This window comes from Anarhichas minor, unplaced genomic scaffold (assembly GCF_050575085.1).
Source record: "Anarhichas minor isolate MPS153535 unplaced genomic scaffold, ASM5057508v1 ptg000048l, whole genome shotgun sequence".
Lineage (NCBI taxonomy): Eukaryota > Metazoa > Chordata > Actinopteri > Perciformes > Anarhichadidae > Anarhichas > Anarhichas minor.
The window spans coordinates 457,501-472,499 of NW_027466494.1; the positions used below are offsets into that span (position 1 = coordinate 457,501).

A 14,999-nucleotide genomic window follows, 5' to 3' on the forward strand; every position below is an offset into this window, starting at 1 on the left:
GAGAATGCAGCTTTAACACTGAGGGTTGTTTCCTGATCTGAACTTATTTTATATTTCATGACATGACAGACGATAGAAGACGATTCTTTCAGTGTTTGGTTTGTTGGCTTTCTTCGTCTCCCAGTGTTCCCAGTGCTCCCAGTGTTCCCAGTGTTCCCACTGCTCCTAGTGTTCCCAGTGCTCCCAGTGCTCCTAGTGCTGCCAGTGCTCCCTGTGCTCCTAGTGCTCCCAGTGCTCCCAGTGCTCCCAGTGCTCCCAGTGTTCCCAGTGTTCCCAGTGCTCCCTGTGCTCCCACTGCTCCTAGTGCTCCCAGTGCTCCCAGTGCTCCCAGTGTTCCCAGTGTTCCCAGTGCTCCCTGTGCTCCCTGTGCTCCCACTGCTCCTAGTGTTCCCAGTGCTCCCTGTGCTCCCTGTGCTCCCTGTGCTCCCACTGCTCCTAGTGCTCCCTGTGCTCCCAGTGCTCCCAGTGCTCCCTGTGCTCCCACTGCTCCTAGTGCTCCCTGTGTTCCCAGTGTTCCCAGTGCTCCCTGTGCTCCCTGTGCTCCCAGTGCTCCTAGTGCTCCCAGTGCTCCCAGTGCTCCCACTGCTCCTAGTGCTCCCTGTGCTCCCAGTGCTCCCAGTGTTCCCAGTGTTCCCAGTGCTCCCAGTGCTCCCAGTGCTCCAGTAGAACATTAAAGATGAAGAGTAGGACTGTGTGTCGGGGGGGGGTCGGAGGCCTTTCAAACCAGAAGCATAGAGTCAGACTGAAACACAAACTCTGTCTGTTCTTCTTCTCTGATCACTATCCTGCGTCTCACTCGGCTGAATCCATTACCGCTTCCCTTCCTCTAAATCCTCCACAGCAGCAGCACATTCATCTCTCTTAGCCGAGCCACGAAATCCAGATATGAAGGAGAGAGGAAGGCCGGTGCTTCGTCTTCCTCCCGGCTGCTGCTGCAGCTTTTATTCTACAGGAGACGTTTAAAGACACACAGTAGTTTGTATTCAGTCGGGATGAGGAAGCAGTTCATGTGAATGAATGTATAAGTCTGAACACAACAGAGCTCTCTGTAGTTTGACTTCACCTTCACTTCATCGTCTCTGTGAGCTGAAGATCAGCAGAGAAGAAGAACGGATGCTTTGTTCACATCCAACGCAATTACATACAAGTCAATGCAAGGATGCGAATGTACACAAATGTACACAAATGTACACGAATGTACACGAATGTACACGAATGTATGCGAATGGACGCAAATGTACGCGAATGGACGTGAATGGAGCAGCCGGCGTGTGGCTCACTAGGTTCAGGGAACACTCCTCCGGATGAGGAATCAGACACGACAGCGTTTAGTTTCCAGGATATATTATTCTTTCAGCCGTGACTGATGAAACGTCTACACGGAGGATTCTCTCCGGAACGTCTAACGCGAGTGATGCAAATAAACACAAGAGATCCAGCATAAAGCAAAGTGAGACATGTTTGACCCTTTTGAGCTTCCATACCAACAGGTCACTGTATTAAATATGTTGAATATCTAAAAACACAAATAAATGAAAAAAGTTCCTTCACAGGAGAACACACACACACACACACACACACACACACACACACACACAGTCATCCTGGTGGAGGGAATTGAATTAGGTCTGTCTGCAATTGCCAGCGTTACGCCACATAAATCAAGGAAATAAATATTGGCTGTTGGTTCGTCCTCCAGGGGACGCCACTCTTACCACCCCCCCCCCCCCCCCCCCCCCTCCACACTCACACACTCACACACCTTTACAGGTCCTTTCAGAAATAATCCAGTCGGGAGTGTTTTGTGCTCCAGTGTTTCTGTTTATTGTTCAGCTCTGAAGCTCCGAACATCCTCAAATTAATTCTGATCAAGAACAGAATCACAGGAACAAGAGTCTCTTGTGTCGGATGTGTTTTCTGTTCTTAAACCAGGAAACGTGATAAAAAGATACAAGTATTAGTATTTATTCTACAGGTGTGATCTAGTTTGATTGTGTCCCAGTGAGACATGTTGACCACGTTGGTCTTCTTCTCTTCAGGCGTCATCTCCACCTTCCTCCATGTTCATCCGTTTGGAGCCAACCTGGAGTATCTGTGGTCCTACATCCAGAGACTGGACTCTAAGGTGAACTTTCTTTAATATACTAAAATAATAATCTGTTTATTTAATACACTTATTACATATTAATATTAAAACTGCTGCATTTCTTTCTGCATTTTTTAATGTCAGATTTTGGTTCTACTCTCTGTCTTTGTCTGTCTCTCTGTCTGTCTTTCTGTCTGTCTGTCTCTCTGTCTCTCTGTCTGTCTGTCTGTCTCTCTGTCTGTATGTCTGTCTGTCTGTCTCTCTGTCTCTCTGTCTGTCTGTCTCTCTCTCTGTCTGTCTTTCTGTCTGTCTGTCTGTCTCTCTCTCTGTCTGTCTGTCTGTCTCTCTGTCTGTATGTCTGTCTCTCTGTCTGTCTGTCTCTCTGTCTCTCTCTCTGTCTGTCTCTCTGTCTCTCTGTCTGTCTGTCTGTCTCTCTGTCTGTCTGTCTCTCTCTCTCTCTCTCTGTCTGTCTGTCCCTTAGGTGTCCCCGGTGGACCTGGAGCGTCTCATGGTTCGTCTCCCCAGCATGTTCCGAGTGGAGCTGAGTGGCGTCGGAGCGACTTTAGAGAAGCGATGGAAGTTCTGCGGCTTCGAAAGCCTCGGGTCAGCGTGACGCAGGAAAAACGCACACGTGTGTGTGTGTGTGAATGTGTGTGCGGGCGTCTGTCTGTCCTGAATCCTGTTGGATGTATCAGCGTGTTGGACACTGAGGAGGAGACAGACTTCCTGGAGCTGGACTCACTGAGACGGACTCGTTGGGTTCACCTGATCTTCCTCTTGATCCTGGATCCTGGTCCTCGGCGGTCTGGTCTCGGGGACATCTGGATCAGAAAGAGAGAGGAGTTATACCAAAGTTGATCTTTTACACGTTTGGTTTCAGAGAAACAGTTTCCTTTCTCTACAAAATAAGAGCGTCCGTGGCCTCCTTTACCACAAAATAAGAGCGTCCTTCTATTATTGTGTGTTGGACATGTTGAGACCTGATGGACTACGGTACACGTCGTCCCTCTTTGGGACACTCTAGGATTTGTAAACATTGCAGAAAAATTCTTTACAACCATAAAAACATCATATTTAAAAACACAAAGGACCTTCAATAACAAACAAACAATACGAGTAAAAGACCTCAGTCAAATATTAAAAATTCAGACATTTATTACAATTTATTAACAATCAAAAAATTATATTTGATATTACTATTATTATTATATTATTAATTATTGGATACTTTTAATAATATAATAATTATTACATTTATTATTATAATTATACTATTAATTATGACATACTTTTAATAATATTATAATAATTATATTTATTATTGTTATTTTATTATTACAATTATTTTATAATTAATAATTAAATAATAATAATACAATATTCATTGATTACAACACAACCCACAAACAGTCCTTGTCGCTGTCCGTGGTGCTGAAGTGACAGATTTTTATATCAGATCTTCATTCTTCTGTTTGTTTGGGATATAAAACATAAAATATTAATAATATATATGAAACATTCAGGCAGTTAAAACTTCAGGAAAAAGTGAATTTCTACAAATCATTTCATTTTTCTGATCCTTCTGGATTTAAAACCCAACAATCGTCAGCTGATCTGTAAACGATCTGATGTATGTCATGATGCTTCATGACATACATCAGAGCTCATGTCATACATACAACATCTTTATTTAAATATTCATGAAAAGTTGAGTGTTGGTCTTTTGGAGTTGGTGTGTAAACACAATATGAGCTCATATGTATGTCTCCCATATGTATCATATGTATGTATTATTATATATTATATATTATGAGATACGGAGGACATGTAAGATAATAAAAGAAGATAATTAGACCGACGAGGAGCAAAAATATTTGTTTCCTGCAAAAACCGTGACTTAAAGATGGAAAATTATTACTATTATTATTATTATTATGGGAATACTGGGCAGGATGAAAATATATGAGTCGTGTTTTTAAAGAATGATGTGAGAGAAGTGAATTAAATCATTCCACCTAATTTATTTCATAATGTTTTATGAAGTTACATCTGTATTTAAATATCAGTGTGAGAGTTAATAACTCTAACGGAGCAACGATGACGAAGACGATGAAGGTGCTGAAGATAAGGAGGTTTTGTTGACGTCAGCTTTATGTTTCTGTCACATTATAAAAGATGATTTCTTTAAAGTTAGAGGAGTCTTGTTTGTTTTTCTTAGTTAAATAAAGTTGTTCTCATATTGACTTCCTTTATGAGTAAACTGTACTTTAATGTTCTGTTTTAAATACTTTTTACTTGAGTAAATATACAGAAAACCTGAGGGACAAGTGAGAAAAATGAATCGAATGTTTCTCTGCCGACTTTATAACTTAAAAACAGATGAATTATATTGATCTATTCATTTTGTGTGTTTGCCACAAGAGGCCGCACCACTTCCTCATATTTTAATTGTGATTAAAATAATTCATGTTTTTATTTCAGCTGAGTTTTATTTACATAACTTACTAAAACAAAACATTATATGAACCATGTGTTCAGAGTATATGGGGAAATGTCTTAAATCATAAACACAGAAAACATCTGAGATCAGATTCATTTAAACCTGTTTCACTTTTATTGATTTATTTTTCTTCTGTTTTTCATGGTGTTTAAAGGCTGACTCCTTTCATCGTCATCCTCATCATCGTTATCGTCATCGCCACCATCCTCATCATCATCGTCGTCCTCATCGTCATCGCCATCGTCCTCATCATCCTCATCCTCATCCTCATCGTCCTCATCATCATCATTATCATCATTATCATCGTCATCGTCATTGCCACCATCCTCGTCGTCATCCTCATCATCGTCATCCTCGTCATCGCCATCATCATCATCCTCATCACCATCATCCTCATCGCCATCATCCTCATCCTCATCGCCATCATCCTCATCATCATCATCCTCATCATCGCCATCCTCATCGTCGTCATTGTCATCGTCCTCATCGCCATCACCATCGCCATCATCATCATCATCGCCATCATCATCCTCATCGCCATCATCCTCATTGCCATCATCCTCATCATCATCATCCTCGTCATCATCATAATCGTCATCGTCCTCATCCTCATCGCCATTATCCTCATTGTCATCGTCCTCATCATCATTGCCATCATCATCCTCATGCCTCATCATCGTCATCATCCTCATCGCCATCATCATCATTCTCATCGTCATCATCCTCATCGCCATCATCCACATCGCCATCATCCTCATCGCCATCATCATCCACATCGCCATCATCCTCATCGCCATCATCATCCTCATCGCCATCATCATCCTCATCGCCGTCATCGCCATCATCCTCATCCACGTCATCGTCCTCATCCTCATCGCCATCATCCTCATCCACGTCATCGTCCTCATCCTCATCGCCATCATCCTCATCCACGTCATCGTCCTCATCCTCATCCACGTCATCGTCCGCTTTGTCATCATCGTCGTCGTGCTCATCATGACTCAGCAGAATAATGCAGACACCACAGGATGCTGGTCTGAGGTCAGTTCATATTATTAACATACAGTCGATGTTTGAACTATTAATCATCTTGAGAATCATTTTGATTTGTGAATGTTAATGTGAGCTCATTCATAATTAACCTTCACATCATCTGATATATGAGAGAGTAAACTGAGAATATAAATTATTACTGAAAAAATTGTGGAAATCATAATATAATACAGCAAAGAATGTAATTTGTACTTAATAAAGTATATTAATGTAATCTTGTGATCACATTGCAGAGACAGACTTTAGGTCTTTAAGTAGTATGTTTGTACTCTAAGTAGTTCTCCTGATCAATACTTTTACTTCTACTTGTTTTTTTTAACAAACTAAATACTTGCAAGTAAAAGTACAAAACTATCAGCATCAAATATAGTACCACAAGTAAAAGCACTCATGATGCAGGATAATATATATCAGTATTACAATTATTGATGCATTAATGTGTTCATCACTTTAATGTTGCAGCTCATTTGAATGACTTTATATAATCTATAATATTACATCATCATTTATTAGTTGATTAATAATCTGAATATGTAAAGTAACTAAACCTGTCAGATACATTCAGTAAAAAGTACAATATTTACCTCTGAGGTGTAGTAAAGTAGAGTGAAATGAAAATACTCAACAAGTACCTTAAATGTGTACTTGAGTAAATGTACTTAGTTACTTTCCCTAACGTTGCTAACTCACAGTACTTTCACTTGAGTACAGAACACATCTCAGTAATTCCACCTTAACGCTCACAGGATGATGTAAAAGGCTGCAGAGAGCTGCTTCTGATGAAACACAGATGTAACACACACACACACACACACACACACGTACATTCAACTAACATTCAACTAACGTTACTTACATTCAACTAACATTCAACTAACATTAGCTACATTCAACTAACATTCAACTAACGTTACTTACATTCAACTAACATTCAACTAACATTCAACTAACTTTAGCTACATTCAACTAACGTTCAACTAACTTTAGCTAACGTTAGCTACATTCAACAAACGTTCAACTAACATTAGCTACATTCAACTAACGTTAGCTACATTCATCTAACATTCTACTAACGTTAGCTACATTCAACTAACATTCAACTAACGTTACTTACATTCAACTAACATTCAACTAATGTTAGCTACATTCAACTAACATTCAACTAACGTTATTTACATTCAACTAACATTCAACTAACGTTACCTACATTCAACTAACATTCAACTAACGTTAGCTAACGTTAGCTACATTCAACAAACGTTCAACTAACGTTAGCTACATTCAACTAACATTTAACTAACGTTAGCTACATTCAACTAACATTTAACTAACGTTAGCTACATTCAACTAATGTTACAGAACATCTGTTGAATGAGCGACCAACGTTGCCTCTTGTTGTTCTGTCTCTGGCCCTTTAAGCTTCATTTGGTATTCAGTATTCAGTACATCCAGTTTTTGTCCAGGCTTTATTTCTATGAATTCTTTCAAATTCATAATAATGATTTTATTAATCTAAAAGGACATATAATCTCATTATGAGACGTCTTTATAATTACTCCTGCCTTCACTTTTCCGTTGTGAATTCCATAATTTCTCCAGTTTAACCCAGTGACATTGGTTAAAACGCTGTCAGTTGGTTCATTAACATATTCATGTGATGGTGTTGTTCTGTCGGCTGTGATGAGCAGAATGTGTCATATTAGTTTACATTATTAAATCAGAGACAGGAGCGTCTGGAGCTAACCGCTAACTGCGACAGCCCCACTGCTGCTGTTTGTCCTCCGGTTAAAGCTGCTCCGTCTCCTCGGGGTCCGACACCAGAGAAGAAGAAACAGGTTTCCAGCAGACACATCACTGCAGTATTCATGTCAACAGCTGGCTTTTCTCTCTCTGTTCACGTCTCCATGTCAAGAACACAACTCTTTATATGGCGAGGCATCATCACGCTGCTCCGGACAGGAAGTAGGTGGATAAAGGTAGAACAAGAAACAGTGGAGCCTGTAATGCTGCATTCTCTCTAGTGTCCACCAGGGGGCGACTCCTCTGGTTGTATAGAAGTCTATGAGAAAATGACTCTACTTCTCTCTTGATTTATTACCTCAGTAAACATTGTAAACATGAGTTTATGGTCTCAATCTCTAGTTTCAAGTCTTCTTCAATACAGCATGATGTTCATTTAGTACATTATGGTCCATTTAGAGTCAAACAGACCATAAAGCAGGGGATGCTTTAGGGCGGGGCTACACGGTGATTGACAGGTCTCTACCAGAGACATATACGGCGTCTCTACGTCACTCCTCCTCAGTCCACATATGATCACTTCCTGTTCACTGTTTGCAAAAAACCAAGATGGTGACGGACAAAATGCAGAATTCGACAATAAGTGATGTCACCATGACTACGTCTACTTATATTCAGTGTATTGCGTGAACCAAAAGGTTCAGTTACGGTCTTCTTATTTTCGGGGGAGTGTTTCCCTTTCTCATGTGAGGGACAGAGGATGTTATATTATTATATATTGGGTTATAAAAATAGTTTAATTTAAATTCTTCCTGTAACATTTTGGTGAATAAAACTTGATCTGTTCAAAGGAAGCAGCGGCTCATTCACACCGATGTTTCAGTCATTATTACAACAGGATTTAGGGTTAGGAAAAAGAAAAAGAAACAGAAGGCACCAACAACAGGATTAGTGAATATGTCTCTGTCCTCCTCCTCCTCCTCCTCCTCCTCTCTGTCTGCTGCTGTTGTTCAGAGAGCAACATCAAACACAAACAGACACCACAGAGGAAGAATCCTCAGGCCCGTCTTCTTCTCTCTCTGCTGCAGAGACAAACACAAAGAACATGATGAACTGAGATCAGATCTTTAGTATCAGGAATATTTGTATCAGTGTTTTTTTGTATCATTAGTATTAGTATCAGTAGTATAAGTACCAGTAGTATAAGTATCAGTATAACAATCATGCTGTATTGAAGAAGACTTGAAACTAGAGATTGAGACCATAAACTCATGTTTACAATGTTTACTGAGGTAATAAATCAAGAGAGAAGTAGAGTCATTTTCTCATAGACTTCTATACAACCAGAGGAGTCGCCCCCTGGTGGACACTAGAGAGAATGCAGCTTTAACACTTGAAGCTTTGACTTCACTTTAAAGAACCAGAGGTTGACTCCCGACTCCAGACAGAAATGTTAATTCAAAAAAGACTTATCGACAAAGATTAATCCGGTGACCCTGATCAAATCTCCTGTGACCCTCCGGCGGGTCCTGACCCAGTGTTTGTGCCTCACTGCTCTACTGACTGCAGCCTCGACTCTTTATGAATCACATTAAAGATTTCGTGCTGAAGTGGAACCTGCCAGCTGGGACGTTTCCTCCTGTCACGTTTTCAAGAAGAAGAAGAAGAAAGCAGCAGCCAACTCCACTGGCCAAAAAAATCTATCACTGTGTGTGTGTGAGTGTGTGTGTGTGTGTGTGAGAGAGAGCAGCCCTCCATTAGCAGAGCTTCGTCTCTAATGACAGCGGCTCTAATTAGCCTCTTCTCTTTGTTTTCTCTTTGTCGGCAGCCGTGTCGACTCGTTCCTTCATGTTCTCGTCACCGCCGCCTGCTTGTCATTTCACCTGGCAGCCATTACTGAGACGAAGCCACGCTGTGGAATCCGTTGTGCTGTTGTTGTGGTTTGTAAATGATGTTCAATGTTTTTGAGATTAATTTACTGTCAGAAGAGGTCAGCAGTACTGGAGTACTCCCACTCAGAGGTACTCTGTATTGTACTCACTCTCCTTTTAGCTCAACAGTGGCAGAACAAGTAAAAACAACACAAGTAATGTTCACATTGAGCTTAAAAACACGATGAGTGTCTTTAATAATAAGGTGAAGGAATTGTATTCATAGCAGCAGTTACTTTATAAAAACAATCCTTCATTGTTTTCTTCTCATAGACTGTCTATGAGAAGAAGTCGTGACGTCACCCATTGAATTTTTAAATCTTGAGTTCTCTTTTGATCGTCACCATCTTGGATTTAGTTCTTCGCCATCTTGTTTTTTTTACAACCAGAAGTGACCCTAGTGGGCGGAGCTAAGTACAACCGAATACTGAATAAGTCATTTTTAGGACCAAGATGTTACGATTAACTTTAATGAAGAGAAAACCCTCGTCTCTCCACTGGAGCAGTCGTGGTGAATGTGGTTAACGTGGTTAACGTGGTGGTTACCGTGGTTAACGAGGTTACCGGGTAGGAGAGCGAGCGCTGATTCTCACTTTCCCAGATGTCATCCTGCTGGTCCGAGGGATTGAACCGCCGACCTCCTGGTCACAAAACCATCAAATGCAAATACTATCTAGTATTAGATCTCAATTAATGGGATAACCTGATTTTAAATTGACGTAATCCATCGACACAGAGATTTACTGAAGCATTTCTAGATTTAATAGCATTCCAACATCTCTATTCTGACCCACAATCCTTTGCACAGCAGATATATGAGCCAGAAGGTTTAAAGTTCAAGGTGTAATGAGGACGTATTTCGTCCCAACTAAATAAATAAATACTACCTGTGACAGTAAGAGCAGCTGCAGTACTCACAGTACTCACAGTACTCACAGGAAAAGGATGTTTGTGTCGCTCTTTGATGAGGTCACGGCCAGCAGGATGTTGACAGAAAGGACCAGAGACTGAAGGAGACTGGCTCTATGATACATAACATTATATATATATATATATATATATATATATATATATATATACAGTGGGTACGGAAAGTATTCAGACCCCTTTAAATCTTTCACTCTTTGTTTCATTGCAGCCATTTGCTAAAATCCAAAAAGTTAATTTTATTTCTCATTAACTCAGCACCCCATCTTGACAGAAAAAAACAGAAATGTAGAAATTTTTGCAAATTTATTATAAAAGAAAAACTGAAATATCACATGGTCATAAGTATTCAGACCCTTTGCTGTGACACTCATATTTAACTCACATGCTGTCCATTTCTTCTGATCCTCCTTGAGATGGTTCTACTCCTTCATTGGAGTCCAGCTGTGTTTAATTAAACTGATTGGACTTGATTAGGAAAGGCACACACCTGTCTATATAAGACCTTACAGCTCACAGTGCACGTCAGAGCAAATGAGAATCATGAGGTCGAAGGAACTGCCCAAGGAGCTCAGAGACAGAATTGTGGCAAGGCACAGATCTGGCCAAGGTTACAAAAGAATTTCTGCAGCACTCAAGGTTCCTAAGAGCACAGTGGCCTCCATAATCCTTAAATGGAAGAAGTTTGGGACGACCAGAACTCTTCCTAGACCTGGCCATCCAGCCAAACTGAGCAATCGTGGAAGAAGAGCCTTGGTGAGAGAGGTAAAGAAGAACCCAAAGATCACTGTGGCTGAGCTCCAGAGATGCAGTAGGGAGATGGGAGAAAGTTCCACAAAGTCAACTATCACTGCAGCCCTCCACCAGTCGAGGCTTTATGGCAGAGTGGCCCGACGGAAGCCTCTCCTCAGTGCAAGACATATGAAAGCCCGCATAGAGTTTGCCAAAAAACACATGAAGGACTCCCAGACTATGATAAATAAGATTCTCTGGTCTGATGAGACCAAGATAGAACTTTTTAGCATTAATTCTAAGCGGTATGTGTGGAGAAAACCAGGCACTGCTCATCACCTGCCCAATACAATCCCAACAGTGAAACATGGTGGTGGCAGCATCATGCTATGGGGGTGTTTTTCAGCTGCAGGGACAGGACGACTGGTTGCAATTGAAGGAAAGATGAATGCGGCCAAGTACAGAGATATCCTGGAAGAAAACCTCTTCCAGAGTGCTCTGGACCTCAGACTGGGCCGAAGGTTCACCTTTCAACAAGACAATGACCCTAAGCACACAGCTAAAATAACAAAGGAGTGGCTTCGGAACAACTCTGTGACCATTCTTGACTGGCCCAGCCAGAGCCCTGACCTAAACCCAATTGAGCATCTCTGGAGAGACCTGAAAATGGCTGTCCACCAACGTTCACCATCCAACCTGACGGAACTGGAGAGGATCTGCAAGGAAGAATGGCAGAGGATCCCCAAATCCAGGTGTGAAAAACTTGTTGCATCATTCCCAAGAAGACTCATGGCTGTACTAGCTCAAAAGGGTGCTTCTACTCAATACTGAGCAAAGGGTCTGAATACTTATGACCATGTGATATTTCAGTTTTTCTTTTTTAATAAATTTGCAAAAATTTCTACATTTCTGTTTTTTTTCTGTCAAGATGGGGTGCTGAGTGTACATTAATGAGAAATAAAATGAACTTTTTTGATTTTAGCAAATGGCTGCAATGAAACAAAGAGTGAAAGATTTAAAGGGGTCTGAATACTTTCCGTACCCACTGTATATATCAGTGGTGGGCCGTCAGGGCCTGCAAAGCCTTCTCTGCTGGCCTAAACAGAATCACAAAGTTATATCTATTTTATAATTTAATAATTTTTCTTAAATACACTACATGTATTATAATATTTCCTTATTATCTTATGTTCTCATTGCACAGCTACTGTGTTCCTCAGTTGCTCTGCTTCCAGTGCAGCTTGTTTTAAGTAGAGCTTTTATCCAATCAGATCTCACCTCTGTGTCTCTAGGTAAGAACAGAGGCCTGCAGACTCACAAGTGCATCCATGTGCAGTTTAAGTGAATGGGGACGATATTGTTGATTGTCATAGTGTTCAACCAATCAGATCTTTAGTTTGACATGTTGGGCGTATTCTTTGACGTGCCAGAGCCTTCTAGCTGGCCTAGCCATACGTGATTGGTCAGTGAGCTAGCCTGACATGATGGGAGGTGACAATGCCAATATCTGCTGCCTCTGTCGAGCAGACATTTTCAGCCTCAAACACATTAAAACCTATTCAAGAAATACAACTGGGGAGGCTCGACTGTTTTCACTGGCGTCCATGAATCGAGAAGGACTTCTTACTGGAACTAAAAACGCACGGATGTACTGAACAACCGTGAGATTAAACTCTTTGTTGACAAAGAAAGGAGGAAGAAGAGCTAAATAGTGAACAGCAGCTCTGGTAAGTTAACTGCAGTAGCTTTAACTGCCATAAATATGAACCATGTCGTCATTTAATATGCTTGTTTATATTATATATTATTTATACAACTTATATGGATTTTCGTTTGGTTTTATATGTGATAGGAACTATTGTTACGTCCTATGTTGCGCGGGGGACACATTTAGCCGGTGCACAGCAACAAGACGACGCGCGAAGCGGCAGCGGTCTATAAACTCCTTGCAAAGTGTTAAAGTTAAAGTGTTAAAGTTAAGTTTAAGTTTTTAAGTGATCTACTTTGAAGATTCATGTGCTTTCAAGTGGACTCATTTTCCCTCTCGGTGTTGACAAACAAATAAATCCGTCAGTAACAAGAACTATGGAGTCGTGTATTTCCTGGAGGGAGTGATAGGAGAGTTACTACTCTGTTAATTTGTCTATCGTGTCGTTTTCATGATATGGGTAATATTGTTCCCTCTGATATGACTGATATTTGAATGGCCCGTGCTCTTGAGTGTGTGGCGGAATGCGTGTTTTAGCTGAATTGATTTTGACTCATTGTTCGTTAATGCCGCCGCATCCCGTCATGCCGGTATTCATGTATCTGCACTCATAGTGTATTTGTAGGTGTTGAGCTTCATTTTTATGAGTGCAGGCCCAGGTATAAAATGCACGGCCCGCCACTGATATATATATATATATATATATATATATATATATATATATATATATATATATATATATATATATATATATATATATATATATATACAGGTGCTGGTCATATAATTAGTATATCATCAAAAAGTTGATTTATTTCACTAATTCCATTCAAAAAGTGAAACTTGTCTATTATATTCATTCATTACACACAGACTGATATATTTCAAATGTTTATTTCTTTTAATTTTGATGATTATAACTGACAACTAAGGAAAATCCCAAATTCAGTATCTCAGAAAATTAGAATATTGTGAAAAGGTTCAATATTGAAGACACCTGGTGCCACACTCTAATCAGCTAATGAACTCAAAACACCTGCAAAGTCCTTTAGATGGTCTCTCAGTCTAGTTCTGTAGGCTACACAATCATGGGGAAGACTGCTGACTTGACAGTTGTCCAAAAGACGACCATTGACACCTTGCACAAGGAGGGCAAGACACAAAAGGTCATTGCAAAAGAGGCTGGCTGTTCACAGAGCTCTGTGTCCAAGCACATTAATAGAGAGGCGAAGGGAAGGAAAAGATGTGGTAGAAAAAAGTGTACAAGCAATAGGGATAACCGCACCCTGGAGAGGATTGTGAAACAAAACCCATTCAAAAATGTGGGGGAGATTCAGAAAGAGTGGACTGCAGCTGGAGTCAGTGCTTCAAGAACCACTACGCACAGACGTATGCAAGACATGGGTTTCAGCTGTCGCATTCCTTGTGTCAAGCCACTCTTGAACAACAGACAGCGTCAGAAGCGTCTCGCCTGGGCTAAAGACAAAAAGGACTGGACTGCTGCTGAGTGGTCCAAAGTTATGTTCTCTGATGAAAGTAAATTTTGCATTTCCTTTGGAAATCAGGGTCCCAGAGTCTGGAGGAAGAGAGGAGAGACACACAATCCACGTTGCTTGAGGTCCAGTGTAAAGTTGCCACAGTCAGTGATGGTTTGGGGTGCCATGTCATCTGCTGGTGTTGGTCCACTGTGTTTTCTGAGGTCCAAGGTCAACGCAGCCGTATACCAGGAAGTTTTAGAGCACTTCATGCTTCCTGCTGCTGACCAACTTTATGGAGATGCAGATTTCATTTTCCAACAGGACTTGGCACCTGCACACAGTGCCAAAGCAACCAGTACCTGGTTTAAGGACCATGGTATCCCTGTTCTTAATTGGCCAGCAAACTCGCCTGACCTTAACCCCATAGAACATCTATGGGGTATTGTGAAGAGGATGATGCGAAATGCCAGACCCAACAATGCAGAAGAGCTGAAGGCCACTATCAGAGCAACCTGGGCTCTCATAACACCTGAGCAGTGCCACAGACTGATCGACTCCATGCCACGCCGCATTGCTGCAGTAATTCAGGCAAAAGGAGCCCCAACTAAGTATTGAGTGCTGTACATGCTCATACTTTTCATGTTCATACTTTTCAGTTGGCCAAGATTTCTAAAAATCCTTTCTTTGTATTGGTCTTAAGTGATATTCTAATTTTCTGAGATACTGAATTTGGGATTTTCCTTAGTTGTCAGTTATAGTCATCAAAATGAAAAGAAATAAACATTTGAAATATATCAGTCTGTGTGTAATGAATGAATATAATAGACAAGTTTCACTTTTTGAA

General features: G+C 40.8%; 1 protein-coding gene across 1 annotated transcript in view; it reads left to right on the plus strand.

Moving 5' to 3' along the window:
• Nucleotides 1–2,699, plus strand: part of enox1 (ecto-NOX disulfide-thiol exchanger 1) — a 25,043-nt gene extending 22,344 nt beyond the window's left edge. The window contains exons 13-14 of the mRNA XM_076112199.1: nucleotides 2,040–2,125; nucleotides 2,568–2,699. Coding sequence (XP_075968314.1) covers nucleotides 2,040–2,125; nucleotides 2,568–2,699 — 218 coding nt within the window. The remainder of the gene's footprint in view (nucleotides 1–2,039; nucleotides 2,126–2,567) is intronic.
• Nucleotides 2,700–14,999: the final 12,300 nt, after the last annotated feature.